Source organism: Hakea prostrata, chromosome 2 (genome assembly GCF_041222555.1).
Source record: "Hakea prostrata isolate BN-2017 chromosome 2, UWA_Hpros_2, whole genome shotgun sequence".
In the NCBI taxonomy this organism is placed as follows: Eukaryota; Viridiplantae; Streptophyta; class Magnoliopsida; order Proteales; family Proteaceae; genus Hakea; species Hakea prostrata.
In genome coordinates this window covers 57047388-57069148 of record NC_142601.1, presented here as the reverse complement: position 1 = coordinate 57069148, position 21761 = coordinate 57047388, and the positions used below count along the sequence as shown (strand labels likewise).

The following is a 21761-nucleotide window of genomic DNA, read 5'->3' as shown; positions in this document are numbered from 1 at the left end:
AGGTAATCTAAAGATTCTAAACCATCTCTTTAGTGCAATGTATCCCATCTAAGTTTCAAATCCATATCAATTATATAAAACATATTTAAGGAGAGAAAGTTGGGTTCTCCAAGTGAGTTGGAAGGTGTGCATATGCTTATAGCATAGTGGTGTACAGCAAGGTTTAAAACTAGAGACAAAGCACTCATAACATAATTACACCCTAATTTGTGGTCGTTTTACATGAGCAATATGATTGTTTGGGAGGGAATTTAGAACTTGTGTTTAGTTCAATGTATTGGATCCAAGTTTCAAATCCACGCCGACATGTGTCAGTTACATAAAATATATCTGAAGTGAGTTAAAAGTTGTGGGTGTGTTTCTAAAATAGTGGTGACATCTTTCAATCTAGAGTCGGTAAAGTCCAACAAGATTAAAGATTTGAACATTCGTCCCTACCAAACTTTCTTAGTTTCTCCCTTTATTGGGCTTGTGGGTACCAATTGTTATTATTGGCTTGTAATGACAAACAAAAAAATTGGAGCAAGTTGGAAATTTTCCTGAACCCCAAAAAAAGAGTTGGAATGTGTCCCATCAATCATCCCATCAATGATCCATGATCGCAGCCATAACCATCTTTATGCTCATATCTAATAATAATAACATTATGAACTAAGTCTCTATGTGATATTGTTTCAGTGTTGTGCATTTAATGGGCATGACTATCATGGGATACATTTCAGTCCGTTGAATCGAAATTGATCTTGACCATTGGATTCAATTTGTTGAGATTGAAATCTTGACCAAAATTTCAACTCCAACAGTCCAAAATTCTGTGTGATGGTCATGGAATGACTAAGCAATTTTGGTCCCTTCATGGATATTTCCCTTTTATAATTATAATGTCACTTAGCGGTGGGATATGCAAGACAAAAACATCGACATCGCTTACTTGACCTTCAATTCGGATGAAGAACAGAGGACAAAATGAGACAGTGAAATTTGATGGAAGAGAGCTTTTCAAAATAATTATCTTGGGTATACAGATTTGAAAGTGACAAGAGTATAATGCCTCATCAAACAAAAATGGAGAAGTGCCTACAAAATTATGCCATTGACGTATTCATTTAATGATCAAAAAGCGACTACGATGTATAATGCAAATCATTAGATAATTGATTAAGCAATATATATATATATATGGGCTACTTCTGTTCCACATCATAAAACCAGAATCAATGGAAGCAAATTCTGGGTTCTTTTTTTGGGTTAAAGGAAAGAGAAACTATTACATACACCATCAGAAAGAACCAAACCCATGATCTCTTCAAAAAATGTATTGGTGATTCTGAACCAACCTTTGGTGGTGAAGCCAATAATACTATGATCAATTCATATATTTAAACTATTCCAAAAAAACGGTTGGATTAATCTCACAACTCCCCTATAATCAAGAGCAAAGGGAAGGTTTTGTTACCTGGTTAAATGACCACTGCAACAGAACCAAAACCAATGACGGGTGGAACGATATATATCAAACCAAGCGCACACAAATCTTAGAAATTGTATTCTTTGTGCTCGATCCATGCTCCCTGATTCCGATGCTGTTGAACTTTAGTAATTATATTTTTTCGGTCATCAACCAAAAAAGGGAGGGTGATTCCAAAGCGTGCACAAATCTTAGCAATTATATTTCATTTGGAAAGAAAATCAAACTACATAAATTTGAACATTTAAGAAAATACTAAATGAACAATAGATTTTTTATAGGTGAGTGTGGGATAAACAGCAATCTTTGTAATTCCCCCAAAAATAGGTATGTTCTTCTCATGAGGTTGTAGAAGAGGGGCAAATACATATACCCTAGCATTTAAACCCTGCATCTTTCCTGTTTCAGTGTCAAATTTTCCCTACCTGCAGTAGAATGAATGATCAGTGAGTTCTTATTTGAGCCACATACCTCATCTGCAACTAAAGGAGAGAATTAAGAAATAAACTGGTTAAAGCTCCACAATAGATCCGAGCAGCAACATTTTCAATTGGATCCCCCATTTATGCAACAAATTCCAAGTATTCGGTAGAAATCAAACTTCATAGTTTCATCAAAGCACGATGAGCATCTAAAATTCCATGGAAGGAAGGGACCCACATGATTTTAATCCCATAAGTTGTATGCAAATTGCTACTACATCCTACGGATTATTCTACTCATCAAGGGGTTTTAGTTAGAATACTTTGTTGTACTCCTAGGCTGAAAAAGGATCCAACTTGGAGCCAATATCCGGGATCTCTGATGAACTGGTAAGTCCAGGTAGGTCAGTTAGGCAATGTTGATGCAGGGGAAAATCTATCACTAAATATTTAGCCTTTCATTGATGCTAAATTATTGCTGAAATTGAAATATCAGCAAATCAGGGTTAGTGTATGGATCTGAGAAAGTAAGGGATGAAAAAAATCTAGGGTTTCATTTTCTCATAGTCAGATGAGGATGCTAATCAGACGAGTCCTCCAAGGGCAAATGGATTATTCAATCGAATATGGAAGCTTTCTAATGGCTGGTTACTCTAGGCAGGATTTAGGGCTCCCCAGTAAGAAACTAACAATTTTTTTTGGGGTGGGGGGTGGGTTTGGTAGGGTTTTGATGGGCGATGTGGGCTGCAAATAGGATCGAGAATTCCAAGCTTGCAGGTGAGTATTTGATCAAAATTGGGGTTTCTTGGATGGCTGGAATCGTCTGAACACAATTTAATAATGGAAAAATTGAAGAAACCAAAACAAGACTTAGGGTTGATGTTGGGAGGATGAGAAGAAAAGTGGCCGAGGAATAATTCAACTTGCTGATTATTGTTGAACTGTTGATTTCATTATGAATATAAATTTCAGCTTGCAGAAAATTTCGTACATCATATTGCATCTAGTTTGGTGATTCTTGGAACATAATTCTCAAGAATCATGATTCTCAAATTAAGTACTGCATCTAGTTTGGTGATTCTTGGAATGTAATGCTCAAGAATCATGATTCTCAAATTAAGTACAGCATCTAGTTTGGTGATTCTTGGAATGTAATTCTCAAGAATCATGATTCTCAAATTAAGAAGCTGTTTGGTTTCGAAAAATCAGATTGTTTTCAGAATCATCCCAATTCTTATTTACACATGATCTGTAAAAATCATGATTCCTTGGTGACAGCACCTCAATAGGTGTCTACCTAGAGAATCATGATTCTTAAACAATTAAAAGAGAGAAGAACCATCCAATTTGAACTTCACATGGAGTCGTACTCTGTCTCCCAAAGATTCTCGTTGGTGACAGAAAGGACAGGGGAAGAGTGCCTCAGAAGGAGATCGGATGGAGAAAACTTGGAGCTGATGAAGAGGAAAGCCCTAAAGAGGAGCAGCAAGAGGAAGAGGGATCTAACAGAGGGTGTTACTCTCGCATGTGCCCATTGCTCCTACACTACCAACACACGTTGTCTTCATCCAACCTCTTTCACTTCCATCTCCAGACGATCACCCAACCTAAACAGCTCAAGAAAAGGAGGAGGAGCACCACTCTTTGTTTTCCCTAGATGTCGACCTCAACAGCAATAAGAATGAAATCTGTGATTTTCTAATGTTGTTTTCTTTTACTTGGTGGGGCACAACACCCCTAAATTACATACTCTAGATAGGCAACAAATTTCCATTGCTCTTAATGGCAACAAAAAGCCCCTGATCGTTTTATTCCTGAAATCCCTAATGCTGAAACTTCTATTTTGTTTGGAATCATTGTCAACTACCCTAAATCCCAGAAAAGTTGGAATCAGTCAGAGCAAAAAATTGAGGACGAGTAAGGTTGTTTCCTTGAGTATGGGTTTCATCTTTTGCTAGTCTAGGGTTTGTGGCATTCTTCTAGTGAAAACACTCAAACTTTAATGGCTGATTCAATTCTCCAACCTTCACCAACTAGCGGGAGCATTTCCAATTGAGCTGGTTTCATCTGGTCTAGTCAGATTAACTTGTCACAGTTGGGGAAGGAACTGTTAATACAACTGTGTTGGGAGTGCCTGCTTAGAATTGTTTATGGCAATTGGATTGCATGTGGTGGAGTTTGTTATTGTAGTCCTCTACGTTTCTAGATTAGATGCTTTGGTCCATGTTAAGATTTCACGCTATTAGTATTTCACACGCTCAGTATGACATAATCATTTGTCAAGTTATCATAGATTGTCTGTGAAGGAAAATGTAACACACATCATATTGATGGAGTTTCAATCATGTAGACGAGTTTCCTATGGTTATGAAGGGTTACATTTAGCTATGCTAATTATGTCTTCCGGTACATTTTTCTTCCTTCTTTTTTCCCCCTCTCCCCCCTTGGGGAAGGGGTGGGATATTGGATGAATCAAATCTAACATCTCGTTAGCATAAATTTAGTTTTCTTAAAAGATAATTAAGTAAAAAAACAGACAATTTAAAATTGCCTATATATTGGCTCAAATTGTATAACAATATTTTTTTAATCATACATACTGAGATAAGTTGCAAAAGAGATAACTATATTTAATTTTTAACTATTACCTATTTATGTCAATTAGGGAAACCAATTGGCTATTCAGAATGAATTGACTTAAGGTAACCAAACAGTTTTCAGGAACAATCATGTGACAGAATTAAAGTAACCAAATGGTATTAGCAATTTAGCATGACTCTCAATGAATAAATTCATAGAATGTTCTTAGAAAAACCACGTCCTCAGATGTATCTAAACCAAATGCTGAGTTAGCAAGAAAGCTTCAAGAGACTCGAATATGGCAGATTGGGGAGATTGAAGAATTCGATGAAGGGGATGGGGGGATTAAATAATTCTCACAAAGGTAAGTAATACTCAAAATGAACTCTATCATCATATTATGGGCTCAACTGAGCAATTAAATCTATATCTATAGCCACTGTAGCTGACATAACTTGTGTGTGGTAGGCATTATTAGAATAAGTTCTAGCTTAATTTTGCATTCTTGGATGCTAAAAATAGTTGTTTTATCATCCAAGAATGAAAAATAAACCTCTCCTGCATACTGAACAGAGCAATAGCATTCAAACTCAAACTAGCTCAAAAAAAGACTAGGGTTACTGTTAACTTGATCAGTAACTCTAGAAATCAGTTGAAATGACTACAAACATGATCTTAAATAAAAGACTAATTCAAATTAAAACACCCTATACTCTGCCCACAGTTTTTAGTGCTGTTTTATGGAGGAATCCCCAAAACTGAGGCTAGTTTGGAAAGCCAAACTGCATCATTCATGTAATCCATGATAATAGATACTAGGAACCTAAAATTCAAACAAATAATTAACTTCCCACATAGCACCCATGACCTAGAAACTCATAAAATAGCAAGTTGCCAGAATTATTAGCAATCAAAATAGCAACTAATAGATTTAAAAGATAGAAAATAAAAAATGAGATCAATAGAAGAAACAACAGACAGAACTAAGTGAGAAGAAATCCAGATTCAGTACCAACAAGGAAATACCAAATCAAAATACAAAAGCATGATAGATTAAGGACGACCTGAAACTGATTCCAGCCTGTTGTTAGACCACTGGTACCAGATGAGGCAGCTGAATTGATTTGCACCCTATATTGGCCCTTATAAGTATCTGTCTCTTAGGAGGCAAAAATCTGGCCTGATACAGCTGGTTCATATCAGTTTTGACAACAAAACACACCGGCATCACAATCGTGATACAGCTGTATCTTGGTGGGCAATATACAGAAGTGTTCTAGGTGAGTCATATCCTTGTGCTAAACCCAAACCAGGTAAGTCATATCCATGTTAACAGAAAATGTCTTGACTGGATTTGACATTATTTATTGTTTGGAGTGGCAATAATTCATCAAGGGTTCTTCTTTACCTGTTTAGCAATTAAAACAGAAATTTACATTCTTCTTTCCTGTTTACAATTAAAACAGAATACATATATATATATATATATATATATATATATATATATATATATATATATATATTGGTATATATATATACAATTTGTTTAAACCCCTCTCCCCGTACCCCCCGGGGGGGGGGGGGGGGGGGGGGGGGAGGGGAGAGGGGGGTTTTTTTTTATATATATATATATATATATATACACTCTTTTTTTGGGGTGGGGGTTCCTATTTTTCTTCATAGGGTTACATAAACTACACTGTCCTTGGTATATGTTCAGAAATTTTCAGAATCCCCCTCGCTCTTCAGTCATTTAAACTTCTTTTCTTCTACAAGTACATTCCATATGTATGTCCTAAACAAGGTTATTTTAAACATAGAGCTTTAAGCCTTTAAAGTGTGCCAATGTAGTTCTGACTTCTGACTATCTAAATACTCTCTGGAGCTGAGTGAGACCTCTTCCTCCATACAACAACAACAACAATAAGCCTTGTCCCAACTAAATGGGGTCGGCCATGGATTCTTGCCTTTCAATCAGAACTACATAGAGCTTTATGGCTTTCAAGCATTCCAATGTAGTTCTGACTTCTGACTATCTAAATATTCTCTGGAGTTGAGTGAAACCTCTTCCTCTATAAGCCTGCCTAATTCCTCCACAACCAATCCAAAGATTGATGAGCTCAATGCTGGCCCCTAACGTTAATTTATCTGAAAAAACTTACTTGCCTCTCCCACATTTTTCTAAAATTAATTAATATTCCATCAAGAAGAGACTGGGCTGATATAGCTCACTGACATTAAGACAATCAGTAAAGATGGTATGAACATGGCCTCTCTAATAATATAGGATTGTCCTCAAGACCCAAAGAACAAAGAAAAAAATCAACCAATAAATGGTTTAGAGATGACCTCTACCAATGAACTTCAAATATGGAATCATGTAGCCAGCCTCAAGTGTCAACATGCTATCCTCACTTCCAAGTACAAAGTACAGAAAACAGGGCAAGTCCTCCAGCTTTCTCTTTCACTCCAACAAAGTGTACTCTCTCATCATCATGTGGACATACTAATACCTCTGGATATATCCACAGTAGAGGATTTCCAAGAAAAATCTTATATTTGGGAAGACAATGGGTTCTCAACAATTTCAAATGAATGCCAGGTGGAACATAAGCTGTACTATTTGAGCAAGTAACATCTAAGCCAATGAAAAACAAAGTTCATGTGGTAGAAAACACAAGTAACAAGGAAAGACTGTTTTTAAGCTCCCCAAACTAAGCAAGGTTAATTCCCATCACTCTCCTATTTTTGGATTTCAATTGGTCCAAACCCCCCCCCCCCCCCAAACACAATTTCTTTTCTAATTCCCCTCCAAAAAGCAACCCTGTAGCTCTCTTTCTTCCCTGATACTCTTCAAATCCCTAAATTACCCATCAACCTCTTGGATTAGTTGGAAATTTTTTTTTTATCATTTTATTTTGTTCATGTTAGTATGGCTATAGGACAAAGATATTTGAATACGTTTGATTTCTTGTTTATAAAACTTTAAATACATGCATGCAGTCCTCCATAAACAGATTTGGATTGGAACTAATCAAGTTGAGTTTATATTGTTGGTGACGAAATAGGAATTGAAGTCTAGAATAGAAGATTAGAATAAATGAGTAATCTACCTAGAATAGAAAAATACAATAAGAAAAATACCTGTAATAGAATATTACAATCTGATCTACTTAGATTAAAGATACTAATAAAATATTATGATATGATTCTAAGATTTTCCACACTCCCCCTCAAGCTGGTGAATAGGCATTCTCCATTCCCAGCTTGGATATGCATTTTTGAAAGGCTGAGCTGCTCAATCCTTTAGTAAGTACATCAGCAAGTTGACTATGTGTAGACACATACGGCGTACAAATCAGTCCGCTATCCAGCTTCTCTTTGATGAAGTGTCTGTCAATCTCAATGTGCTTGGTTCAGTCATGTTGAACAGGGTTATGTGCTATACTGATTGCTGATTTGTTGTCACAGTAGAGTCTCATTGGTCCACCCCATTCAACCTTTAGGTCTTCTAAGATAATCTTCAACCAAAGTAATTCACATATTCCTTGAGCCATTGCACGAAATTCGGCTTCTGCACTTGACCGGGCCACAACATTCTGCTTCTTGCTCCTCCATGTCACAAGATTGCCACCAAGAAAGGTGCAATATCCTGTGGTTGACCTTCTATCTACTGCTGACCCTGCATAATCAGCATCAGTGTATGCTTCTAGTATCATTCCTTTATTCCTTCTAAATAAAAGGCCTCTCCCTGGCGTCCCTTTTAAATATTGTAGCACACGGTGAGCTGCATGCAAGTGAATTTCCTTTGGACTATGCATGAATTGGCTGATTACACTAATTGCATATGCTATGTCGGGCCTTGTGTGAGACAAGTAGATTAGTCTTCCTACTAGTCTTTGATACATCTCTCGGTCCACAACAACATCTTCTTCTGCATTCCCAAGTTTACTGTTGGGATCTATTGGAGTGCTTGCTAGTTTACACACGGCCATTCCTGTTTCTTTAAGGAGATCAGTGATATACTTTTGTTGAGAGATGAAAATGCCTTGTTGAGAGTGAGCAACTTCAATGCCAAGGAAGTATTTTAATCTTCCCAAAGCCTTGATCTCAAATTCCTTAGCCAAGCATTGAGTCAAATTTTGTTTCTCTTTTTCTTCATTTCCTGTCACTAATGTCATCAACATACACAAGTAGTGCCGTGACTCCCCTTGATGATGAGTGCTTGATGAACAATGTATGGTCTCCTTGACTTTGCTTGTAACCCATACTAATCATGACTTTAGTAAATTTGCCAAACCATGCCCGCGGTGATTGTTTGAGTCCATATAAGGCCTTTTTTAACTTGCATACAGTATTAGTAGCTAAATCATTCTCATAACCCGGTGGAACCTCCATGTAAATTTCTTCCTTTAGTTCACCATGCAAGAATGCATTTTTAACATCAAACTGTTGCAAGTCCCAACCATAATTTGCCGCCAAGGATAGTAAGATTCTGACAGTATTCATTTTTGCAACTAGAGCAAATGTTTCAAGGTAGTCAATCCCGTAAGTTTGGGTGTAGCCCTTGGCTACCAACCTTGCTTTGTACCTTTCTAAAGATCCATCTGCTCGATACTTCAATGTATAGACCCATTTGCACCCCACAGGTTTCTTCCCTTCTAGTAACCTTACAACTTCCTAGGTTCCATTGCTTTCTAATGCTTCCATCTCCACATTCATAGCTTGCTTCCACTCCTTATTGGATAAAGCCTCAAATAAGTTGTTAGGAATGGCAATGGTGTTTAAACTTACCAGAAAGGCTCTATGAGATGGGGGAAAATGTTTAAAGGACAAGAATTGGGCAAGAGGGTACATGGGTTTCGTTGTGCATTCTCTAGTGCCTTTCCTAATGGCAATAGGAAGGTCTAGTTCATTACTATCTGTGGGCACATCAGATTCGGTTTGTAGTGAAGGATTAGTCATTTGTACCTCATTTCCAGAATTTGGATTGGAGTCTTGAACTTGCACTGATTCTGAAACAAGATTCTTCTTCCTTGAGAACACCTTTCCTTTGCCAAATCTCACATGCTCAATATCAGAAGTAGGCTCTTTCATTTCAAAGTTTGACATATGTTCATGTTGTTCACAGTTTGACACAGGTGAGTCTGACACAAGTTTAGGTTGTTCACAGTTTGACTCAGGTGACATAGTGAAGTATTTGGGAGTGAACTCTAAGTCAAGTAAGGAATTCCCATTCTTATCTTCCATTATTGAATGCTCCCACTAAAGATGAGATGTGGAAAAATAAGACTTAGGTTTATGAAAAGTGACATCAATGGAAACATAGAACCTTTTTGAAGGAGGGTGATAGCACTTATAGCCCTTTTGAGTGGAGGAATATCCTATAAATAAACATTTGAGAGCTCTAGGATCTAATTTACCCCGATGCGGTCCATGAATATGAACAAATGAAACACACCCAAAAATTCGAGGAACAAGGTTATTTGTCGTTTGTAGGTTTGGGTGGAACTGGGAAAGGACATCCATTGGACTCTTGAATCCTAAGACTCTCGAAGGCAGCCAATTTATGAGATGAGTTGCTGTGAGGATTGCTTCCCCCCAAAATGACTTAGGCACATTGTGTTGGAATAGGGAGGCTCTAGTTACATCAAGAAGGTGGACATTTTTCCGTTCAGCTACTCCGTTTTGTTGTGGGGTATCAACGCACGATGACTCATGTATAATTCCCTCCTTTTGAAAGAATGGAGTTAGAATTTGATTGAAATAGTCTCTAGCATTATCAGATCTAAATCTTTTTATACTAACTCCAAATTGGTTTTTAACCATGGAATGGAAGTTGGGAAGAACACAACTAACGTCGGATTTGTTTTTGAGTAGAAAAATCCATGAGACACGAGTGCAATCATCAATGAATGACACGAACCACCTAGCCCCAGAAACATTAGGAACTCTAGAAGGACCCCAAATATCACTATAAATGAGATAAAAGGGGATGGAACTTCTTTTCTTGCTGAAAGGAAGTAGTACACGCTTGTGTTTAGCAAGCTCACACACATCACAATGAAACTCATCAACATGTATGCCTTGAAACAAAGAAGGAAACAAAAGACTAATTACCCTAAAGGAAGGATGTCCAAGTCTGTGATGGTAAAGCCAGATTTTTTTCTTTATTGGTTCGAGAAGGACTACCATTAGTAGCATGTGATTGGCTTGGTGCCTCAAGGTAGTAGAGTCCATCCCTTTCTCTAGCATGTCCAATCGTCCTCCCCGAATCCTTGTCCTGAAATACACAATGACTATGGTGAAAGTCTACTAAATCTTGCGTGAGTTTCTTCACAGAAACGAGATTTGTAGATAGTCTAGGAACATGTAGGACATTTTTCAAGGTGAGGGAGGAGTTGAGCTCAATATTTCCAATTCCAACCACAGTAGTTAACGAGCCATCAGCAGTAGCCATCTTCCTACTACTTGGACAGGGAGAATATGTGGTGAAAAGATTTGGTGAGTGTGTCATGTGGTCAGTTGCACCTGAATCTATGATCCAGGGGCTTGAAAGAGAATTACTAAAGACATTTAATCCAATAGAAAGTGGAAACTCACCTGAATATGCCAAAGAACATGTACTTGGTTTTTTGTTAAGGTTGCTCAAAAGAGTTTTTATACGTTCTATGTCCTCCTGATTAAGGCTAGCAACCTCTTTATTAGTGGCTTCAGGTTTCTGTGCAAATGTAACATGCGCCTGACCATTATTTCCAGCTTGCTCTCCTTTGTGCCCCCACTCTCGGCTAGGAGGTTTACCATGAACTTTCCAACATCTTTCCCGTGTGTGACGAGCTTTCTTGCAATAGGTACACCATAGATTGTCTCTGTTTTGCTGTTTGGATTGCCCAGTTTTTCCACTTTCAGCAGCAAATGCCTTGTCGGTTGTGGGAGTTGAATGCTCTCCTCCTTGAGATACCATTGCTGAACTATCAACACTTGTAGGCTCTAACATCAGTCCTCTTCTGCTCTCTTCCCCTCGAACCAATGCTACAACTTCATTGAAACACGGCACATCTGGTTTTCCAAGAATCTGAACCCTTATTTGGTCAAACTCAGGATTTAACCCAACCAAAAAATCATAGACTCTATCTTGCTCAATATACTGCTTTACTACTGCAGCATCCTCAGAGCACTTCGTCTTGATGACTTGGTAATGATCCAACTCTTGCCACAAAGCTTTAAGCTGGTTGGCATATTCTGTAACTGTTTTATTTCCTTGTTTGGCTGCTACTGTTTTAACCTTGACCTCATAGACTTGGGTCGCATCTCTCGCCTTAGAATACGTCTGTTGGATAGCCTCCCAGATTGTCTTTGGCAGTTGCCAAGAACATGCATGTATCACTGATTTCTGGAATCATAGAATTCCACATCCATGCCATAATCATAGAATCTTCTTCGTCCCATGCTTCATATTTTGGATCTCCTGGTTTCAATCCATCTCCAATCAGGTGGCTCATCTTTCCTTTGCCCTTTAGAATGGTCCGAATGAGTTAAAACCATTTTAAATAATTTCTTCCATCGAGCCTATAAGCAGATTGAATATTCTGCAATTCTCCATTCTGCAGATTTTTGATTGTCTGATCAAATGCAGTCCCGGAAGTAACCTCTCTTGGTTCTGACATACTCTTTGTAGGTGCTTAAAAATAGTATGTGAAACAGTAACCAAAGATGCAGTAGAACGACAGAAAAGACGGAGAAAGAAAAAATCTGTTTTTCAGGTAAGGAAAAAAGAAGAAAAAAAACAGAACAGAGCTGAATAAAGAATAGCGATAAAGGCCAAAGGAAGAATAATCTTTGTGTGGCGGAAACACCAGAGATTAAAGGCAATGAAGGCCTGAAAGCTGAACAGCAATCCCAAGATTGGTTGGCTCTGATGCCATGACGAAATAGGAATTGAAGTGTTTTATTCTTGTGTGTATTATTCAGAACTTTACAATCAATATATACACAGCTGCTATCTATGAAATAGGAAAGAATATCCTACCTAGAAGATTAGAATAAATGAGAAATCTACCTAGAATAGAAGATTACAATAAATGAGAAATCTACCTAGAATAGAAGATTGCAATAAATGAGAAATCTACCTAGAATAGAATATTAGAATAAATGAGAAATCTACCTAGAATAGAAGATTACAATAAATGAGAAATCTACCTAGAATAGAAGATTACAATAAATGAGAAATCTACCTAGAATAGAAGATTGCAATAAATGAGTAATCTACCTAGAATAGAAAAATACAATAAGAAAAATACCTGTAATAGAATATTACAATCTGATCTACTTAGATTAAAGATACTAATAAAATATTATGATATGATTCTAAGATTTTCCATAGTTGGCTATGAAGAGCTATAGGCGCATAAAATCTCCCTCATTATAGCAATCTAAATTAAGGGTAGCAAAACCTGGGACTGCATAAATAAAGGGTTAATGGGAGGAGAGAGAGAGAGAGAGAGAGAGGAGAGGAGAACACTTTAGAATTTGAAGTTATTCAAAATGGAACAGGAAAAAGCATGCCATGGGGGGGGGGGAGAGAAAGAGCAAAAGGCAGCCTGATAAGGCAACGATGTAGAGAGACAATTTAGGGATTTGAATATATCAGGCGAAAGGGAGGCTGAAATTTGCCTTTCTCAGGCAATCAAGAAATCTTTGAGCATGGGAGTTAGAGAAATTATAGACCCATAACAGGGAGAGAAATTAACCCAAATAAGAATATAGGAATGGCTTGCCATGTGACTCACTGAGCAAAGAGAAGTTGGTGAGCAAGAAACCTTCACTCAAGCAGCTTACTAGGCAGCCAAAAGAGCTCTATACATTATCAATTCCCACTCAAAATCAAACAGCTTACAGCCAAAAGAGCTCCATACGTTGCCCAATTCCCAATTCAATGTAAATTTTATAGCCGCACCATTCTGTCAGACCAAATAATGCCTCTTTTTGACAATTGAAAAAGGAAACTCAAATAAATGGACAGCAACAAGGAAACAGAAAATATGGTCAAACCAAAAGCTCAAATGTTTAAATCTGCCACTTTACTACTGAGTTTTTCTTTTAAGAAAAGTAAGACTGAATGGATGTAGAAGTTATGTTACAATTGTCAACATCAACAAGCATTGAAGCATGCAATGACAGGGTTCTAGACACAAGGAAGTTGAAAAGGAAGATACAGGCCAAACAAACATATTAGCCACCACTGCCAGTGGAACTTCCTTGTCAAATGTCGATGTCATCCACCTCATACAGAAGTGAAGCAGATTTCCAACTATGTTGGTAGAAGAAAACCGCTTTTAAAAAATGGCTAGACATCACAACTGCTGCAATTTATGGCAGCCACTTAGGATACGGCAAAATCAAAATGATGCACTCATTGATTTCTCTCTCTCCTGAAACTCAATATTATTTATTTTTTTTTTCCTTTATTTATTTTTTCAACATCCTAACAAAGCCTTAGGCATGACATGACAGCCAATGTTACTGTTCATTTAGGTTCTTTTTCAAATTTATTTTTCTTTCTTTAAATGCTATCAACTGTTACTAGTCAATTTGGATTAGATCTATAGAAATTCAGTCCAATCTGAATCTTTTATCCTACAACTTAGTTACCTTTTCAAAATCATAGTTGTGCTGGAAAACTACCAAACCAGCCTCGTAATGGGAATTTTCCAGAATGTGTTTTGTTTATTTCTTTCCTCGTTTGAGTTTGAGTCTATTTAGCTCTATTCTATACAAGAGTCTGCAGGACTACAGCCCTACCAATGAATATATGAATGCAGAAAGGCTGTGGCAGCTACTCCAATCTGTGGATCTAATGCTTACTCTTGTGGAATTCTAGCGTTACTTCCATTCAATAGTAGGTTTTTTGTTCCATTCAATAGTAGGTTTTTTGGTTACTTCCATTCAATAGTAGGTTTTTTGGCAGTGAGACCAGCAAGTTAATCAGGTGCATTCCTGATTGATACCCTCTCTTGTCTATCTTCCAATTTCTCCAACTGTAACAGGTCAAATCTGAACTTCTCCTCTTATCCTATATTCCTATGCATGCTTTGGTTCTACCTTTTACTTGACCCTGCGTGCTTTCCATTATTATTTCAGCTTCTGAATCTTACATTGCCATTGATTTCTAAAATCTGCTTCAAGTTTCTAAATGCATCTCAGCTTACTTTCCAGATTTCTAAGTTTCTAAATTTGAGTTACTAATTTGGTAGTTACTAACTGTGGTTTCTGATTTCTTTTTTTGGTCTGAGTCTGGGTAAACTAATAAAGTGGAATTTTCCACATCTCTAAATCTAACATTCAAATTTCTCTCAAAGTTTGCAGCATTTATCTCCATCCTTGTTTGACCACTCAATCAGAATTTAGCCTAACCAGATCTATCTTTTTTCTCTTATAACACTTTTCCTGTGACCATGGATTTTATGCATTTTCCTAGACTGCAATTTCTCAGTGCTCAGCAACCCCCTTGAGCAGTAAAGCAGCTTACAAGGTCTGAAAGGCTGCTTTTGCCACATCCCTTAAACTTGGCATGATAATGAGACAAAACTTCAAAACACACTGAAACAATTTGGGGCCAGAGCTACTTCAAAACAGCAAACTGCATTAATCATGTTACCATTGGCATTCGTACAAAATTATGAAAGTTCACAAGTGACAACATAATAAGAAAGAACCATCACAAATAAAGCTCAGTTTACCTATATTCAGCTGCAACCAGGTTGTACTGGTGGTTCAATGAATTATTAAGATCTGCAGGACTTGATATATACAAGCATGTCTTTAGTCTCTGACACCAGGGAAAATTGTAGACTGATGGCATCCGGCTCACAGGGCATGGATTCATTCATCTACAACCTGTAAAGCTGTAAAAGAAATTATTAGGGAATACATAGGCAGCAGAAGAACATTTCTCTTTTTTTTTTTTTTTTTTTTTTGGGGGGGGGGGGTTAATAAGAGACCATGAATCTTGGCATTGCTACAAGCCTACAACCTCCTCTCACAGAAAAGAAAGATGACAGACAAACACATAGGTAAACTCTCTCTCTCTCTCTCTCTCTCTCTCTCTCTCTCTATATATATATATATATATATATATGGGGGGTTCCAATCAACAGAAGAATCTAATTGAGCACACAATCAGAAAATTAGAGCCATATATGCATTGTTCCAGCATTTTGAAAGGAGACTACTTTATTGTCAAGCTATCTTTTTGTGATGTCTTGTCAGGCTATCTTTCATTTTGAGATTCTCCTAAAGAAACCCGTTCAAAGTCCAGCAAAACTCTGTGTATCTTGAGAGAAGCAATTCCAGATCCTTTACTTTATCATCTCTGGTTTCAAGTTTTACACAATTTGTGTGCTCCATGATGAAGTTATGTTTTTTCCCCTGCAGATGAACCCTTTCCAGCCTACTCTACCAAACTCCTTCATTAACCTTCCATCTTGCATCTGAAATCTCCTATTGCTCTCCATACATGTTTTCTCTCATCCTCTAACTTCAATCAAAACTCTAGTTCATCAATGATTCATATCCTAAGCCCATAAACCAAAGCACTTAATATGCTGTCAGCCCATAATTCATCAACCCCACTTGCCTAGAAGCATTCATCAAGTTGCAATCTCAAATATGTCGCCTTTCCTTCAGAATCTGGAACAGTTCTCCACCATCATACCTTTAAGCTGTGCCATGATATGCCAATCTAGCTAATCCAGTCACTACTTCAAAATTGACAACAATTTTACCTTTCTCAGATCTATCTGTTTAATAAATAAAATTCCTATTATTATAACTACTAATAATTTGTTAAAGAGAAGGTAAAATCAAGTTTTCATACAACACCACCTGACCAAACCAAGTTCAGACAATACAAAATAATGAAATTCCCTACAGTTTACACAATACCTAACATATAGGCCCATATGAGATAAGATGAGGGAACAACATTTGCCTAAGATAGGAAATCGGACTTGTCGTACGTGATTTCTCTACTACCAATAGATGAATTCAATTCCCACAGCAGTGCCACAAGCATTAAAGTATTCTAGAAGGAAACCACAGCTTCACCAATTTCCCAAATGATTGAAGCCTTCTTTGCATGTTAAAAAGGTCATACCAAGTGCACAAGGTTCACCACATTTGGTGGGAGCATAATCTTAGGCGATGGACTTCCAAATCCCGCTCTCTAGACACGATTTGGAATGCCATTCAATTTGATGTATCTATTAGGCTCCTCTCTACTCCCCACCCCTGGTTGCTGACACCCCAAGGAACAGACTCATTGTTGTCTCCTGGGGTCTTAGCTCTGCTTTCCAGCCCCCTAATTAGGGGCTGTTTCTCCCCCCCTTCTCTTGTACCATTTGTTTCTCGCTTCTTGCTTTGCTTTAATATATTATTTAATCACCCAAAAAAAAAAGTGCACAAGGCTCCTGCATTTTGCAGGGTCAGAGGAAGGTCAAATGCTTCTCTTTATACTCGTACACCAAAGATGAAAATCAGTAATTATTTTTCATGAAATCCAGGATGTTTTCCAACTAAATTTATGTTTGATATGGATAGGAGGAAGTGAAGATATGTCCAGAAGCAGCCCCATCAAGCCCAGTCCTTAACCCAATTTGTGGTACAACTGTAAAAGTTTCGGCCAAATTTTTGTCATCAATTGAAGACTGTTGAAGCCATCTTATATGCTGATGCTGTCAATCAGTCATTGCATAACCATCGTTTATACAAGACCACAGTTTCTATTTCTACCTTTACAGGCCAGTAAAAATACAATATCGGCTCTCCTATATCAAACCATCCTATTGAAGTGTTTTCTTGTGCTTGCTTGCTGCTAGTCCTACCAGCCTTGGTGGTGGAAGTTATGGAACATTCAGGCATTTTACACTACGGATTGAAGTGTACTGATAGTTATAGACCTAGGTTGGCTAATTTTTGCAAGTTAATGTACTGCTGATTTGAAGTATCTGGTCATGGGTTGAATTGGTGTTCAACTTTGATGGGACGATTATCATGTCCCTGTTTGGGTGTCTTTTTCCATGTTGGTGTGGAGATACAATGTTGCTTCTAGTTCCAAGAATGAGCTTCCACTTCAGTCATTGTTAACCACTTTGGATCCAACTGTTGAGTTTCCATCCTACATTGAGGGATTGATGTACTACTAATTACCTACATGTAACCTGAGCTCAGGGTCAATTTGAAGTTTATATGTGGTGTTCACTGTTGTGGTGTCAGCCCTTTTAATTCTGCTATGGATAGGATTCTGAAATCAGTGATGAAGTTATATCGAATCCATTATTTATCCAATGTGGTAACTTGTAAGCAATGGATATATGTGTCACAGTTATCAAAGCAGCAAGGTGACCATCGTGCTGAGAGGATCCAAAAAGCAAGTCAACACCAACAAGACAACAAAGAATCCACCTAAGCACTCAAGACAACCAAGGAGATTCTTGATTGCTATGATATGAAGGGAGAAAAAAGGATACTGAAGTATTGCATAATCATAAATTGAGAACCATAATATAGATTTAATTAGACCAAGCATAATCAAAGAGATCCATCTTGTAGAGCACACGGTCCAAAGAGCAAACTTACAGCAAAAGTGATCCAGTTGAAAATGATAAAAGAAGCTTTAAAAATGAGTGGAGCATGGTTTGAAAATGCAAACTTACTTTCCACCTGTTGAATACAAAAATTTTGTTATTCAGGTGCAGCTGTGACAATCAACCCTCTCAACCTCCAAGAAAAGTGAAAGGTTGGGAAGTGTTTTCCTTACAGCATCAACCAAGTGCCCATTATGTTGACATGTCAAACCATCTTCTTTAACAAACCAAGAAAGCCAACCTTCATCATAGGTATCTGTGCAAAACAACCAGAGCTTCCAAGTTTATTATTTCACCTCCATCTTTAATTTGCAAAAAACAGAGGGAAAACAAGTGTCCGTAAACAATTTAAGCAACTACGTCGGAAAACAAGAAGCAGCTTATGCCCCATCCTTTCCATCTGGAAGCCCCTCAATCAACATTGAATATGTTTGAGAACTAGGTCTACAGTCCGCCTCTTCCATTACGTCCAATAGCTCAGAGCATCTATCCACATGGCCCATCTTAAGTAAACCATCAATCAGAACTTTCCAAGCTACTTCATCGTAATTATACCTGCACCGAAGCACAGTACAGAAGACTAGTTTAACCTGCTCAACATCCCCTTTCTCACAAAGCCTACAAAGAAGTAGCTTATAAGAATCTAAGTGTGGTAGATAACCACATTCCACCATTGTATCCACCAGCTTCAACGCTTCCTCACACATGTCCAGCTTGCACAAACAATTGAGAATAGAGGTATAAATATCAATGCTGGGAAATAATGTTCTTTCCTGCATATAGTCAACCAAATTCTGAGCTTCTTCCAACCGGTCCTCTCCACAAAGTCCCATAATGAGGGCATGAAAAGTGCCAACATTAGGAGTGCAACCATGTTCATCCATCTTTTTCAGAAGCTTCATAATTGTTTCATACTGTACTATCTTCCATTCATTGGTGGTATCAAGAGAGTTGTCACTTAATATTGAGTGAAGGCTAGCCTTGTTGCCATTTACCTGAACACATTTTTCATTCATGAGATGCCTGATTAAAATGGAATACGTAATCCTCAAAGGCTCACACCCTTCATCAAGCATGCGCTTGAGAATATCAAAAGCACAATCTAGGGATCCCAATCTTCCATATCCATCTATCAGTGCAGTATAAGTCACAGAATCTGGAAGGATACCTTTAGTACTCATTTCAACCATCAGATCTTCTGCTTCGTCTAATTTTCCTTGAAGACAGTATGTGCGGATAAATGCAGTATAAGTACAAACATCAGGCTGACATTCCAAGAAAAGCATCCGCTTGAAAACCGTATGAGCATGGTCACAGTCACCTTCTTTCAACATCGCATCGATGAGAATAGTAAATGTAACAACTGTAGGCTTCACCCCTATCTCCACCATCTTGTCTAATAACTGATATGCTTCATCCATTTTGTTTTCTTTGCACAACCCATCTATCAGTACATTGTAAGTATGTGAATTTGGCAAGCAACTCTCCATAAGCATTTTTTCTAGCAGAGATTGAGCTCCGTCAATCTTTCCTACTTTGCAGTATCCATCTATCAAAGCAGTATAGATCACTTGATTCAGTTTTATACCTTTCTCTATTAGAGAATCAAGTAGACTGTGAGCCTCATCTACATTCCCTTCTTTGCAAAGGGTGTCTATCAACATTGAGTACGTCCATAAATCAGGGACTAAACCATTATCCCTCATCAAACAGAGCAACCTAAACCCACTGTGTACATGTCCAACCTTACATTGCCCTTGGATCAAAGAATTATATGTGACAAGACTTGGGGAGAGGCCAAGCGCAACCATCTTGCTGAATAATGCCATTGCCTCGTGAACCTTTTTCTCTTTACAGAGTCCACATATCAACTCATTATATGTACGAGTATTGGGCTTACAACCTTTTGATTCCATCATATCCAACATCTCAAAGGCAGCATCCATCTTCCCCTCCTTACAATATCCATCAACCAAAGCATTATAGGTTACCACATTAGGAACCAATTTTTTCTCAGACATCTCATTTAACATCCCAAGTGCATCGTCAAGCTTGCTTTCTTTGCACAAGCTATCAATGAGCACGGTATACGTATGGACATTAGGTTCACAACCTTTCTCTGACATCTCTTTAAATAAAACAAATGCTTCAGAGCTCCTACCCAACTGACAAAGAGCAGAAATAAGAACCGTATAAGTGCGGACAGTTGGTCTACAGTTGTCATCTGCCATCTGAGAGAAAAGCTTCAATGCTTCATCAATCCGTGAAGCTTCACAGAATCCATGAATAAGTACGGTGTAAGAAACCTCATTCCTTCGACAACCTTTATGCGGCATAAGCTGGAAAACCCTCACAGCACCATCTAAATCCTTATTCCGGCAGTGTCCTAATATCAGAGAAGTATAAGTGAAAGTATCGGGGCTCAGCCCAGCCTGAGATATCTTGCTTACATACAAACCGGCCTCGATTAAATTCCCCAATTTACAGTACGCATTGATCATTGTATTGAAGGTGTATATGTTCGGGGGTATCTTATCATCCAAAATCTCCGAGTAAACTACCTTCATTTCATCAATCATGACGAATCTCGCTAAAGACATTAACAAAGTATTATAGCATCTAAGGGTGAGCTTGAATTTGAGTTCACCATCTCGGTTCATCATCTTAGTCACGTCCAAAGCGAATCGCATTTCTTCTTCCGAATCGCATTTCTTGATCATCAAAATTCTAATCTTTTCAGCAACGCCCAAGAATCGAGCACGAATGAGGATATTGAGGAGAGCTGAATAACACTGAATGTCGTGTTTATAACCCGGCCTTTGCCCGATCCAGTTGAAGAAATCTAAGGCAGTTTTGGCATCTAGGCTAAGATTGAAGAGCCTAGAGACATGGAATGAAGTCAAAGATGGAGCTAATTTCTTCAGTGAAGGGTTCTTCTGCCAGCCGGAGCGAGAGATGATTGCGGAAATTTGGGTAGTCAAATCGAATGGTTCGCTCTCTAGAGGTAAAGACTCGGGAAGCGAAGCGATTCTCGACACGGATAGTTTTGAAAATGGACTTAGAAGAATGACAACGAACTGACCTGATTCAACAATGGGTGTCAATCTTCTCATCTTGGGGCAACCAATCTGGTGAGGAATCCATGCACGAATCTGTGTCAGGGTTTTGAATAGCTCGAGTTGTCTCCCATTCCAAATATACAAAAAGAAGCACGGTGACTGGACAGTGCCGAAATGAACCCTAAGAGATGAGATATGGGACCAATCCGATATAGAACAAATCCAAATAAAGATCGTCGTTGTCAGCAGCACCAAGCCAATACAAATCTGAAGACTACAGAAGTAAAGATCGATCAAATAATAGCCAGAGAAGAAAAAAAAGAACCTAAAGATTGTGAGATTGGATGTGAGAAGTATAACAGGAGCTTAAAGCAAATGTCACTGCTCTCGTCCTCGTCAGTTCGTGAACAGCGGCGATGCCATTGCCGTCGTCTGCCTTTCAGCAGGGTGGACGAGATAAAGAATATTATTACAGTCTTGGGTTCCGTTGGCAAATTGGTGAAGTAGGGGTGTCAGCGGTTGGTTTGGTTCGTTCGAGTCAGACCTTCTGGTTTTTTGGCCTGTACCTGGTCGGATAGACACTGAATCG

The 21761-nt window shown here is 38.1% G+C and overlaps 1 protein-coding gene across 3 annotated transcripts; it reads right to left on the bottom strand.

The window, feature by feature from the left end:
- Positions 1-1187: 1187 nt before the first annotated feature.
- On the bottom strand, positions 1188-21524 carry LOC149025138 (Pentatricopeptide repeat (PPR) superfamily protein). Of its 3 annotated transcripts, none has more exons than XM_089145362.1 (3): positions 18183-21524; positions 15210-15374; positions 1188-1893 (listed from the first exon to the last, which is right to left on the bottom strand). In XM_089145362.1, the coding sequence occupies exon 1, from the start codon at positions 21224-21226 to the stop codon at positions 18494-18496; it is 2733 nt and encodes a 910-aa protein (XP_089001488.1). In that variant the 5' UTR covers positions 21227-21524; the 3' UTR covers positions 1188-1893; positions 15210-15374; positions 18183-18493. The 3 variants fall into 3 exon arrangements, with proteins under 3 accessions (XP_089001488.1, XP_089001487.1, XP_089001486.1); XM_089145361.1 differs by having other exon boundaries at positions 15210-15366; positions 18183-21326; XM_089145360.1 differs by lacking the exon at positions 1188-1893 and having other exon boundaries at positions 14410-15374; positions 18183-21326.
- Between the last annotated feature and the right edge of the window lie 237 nt (positions 21525-21761).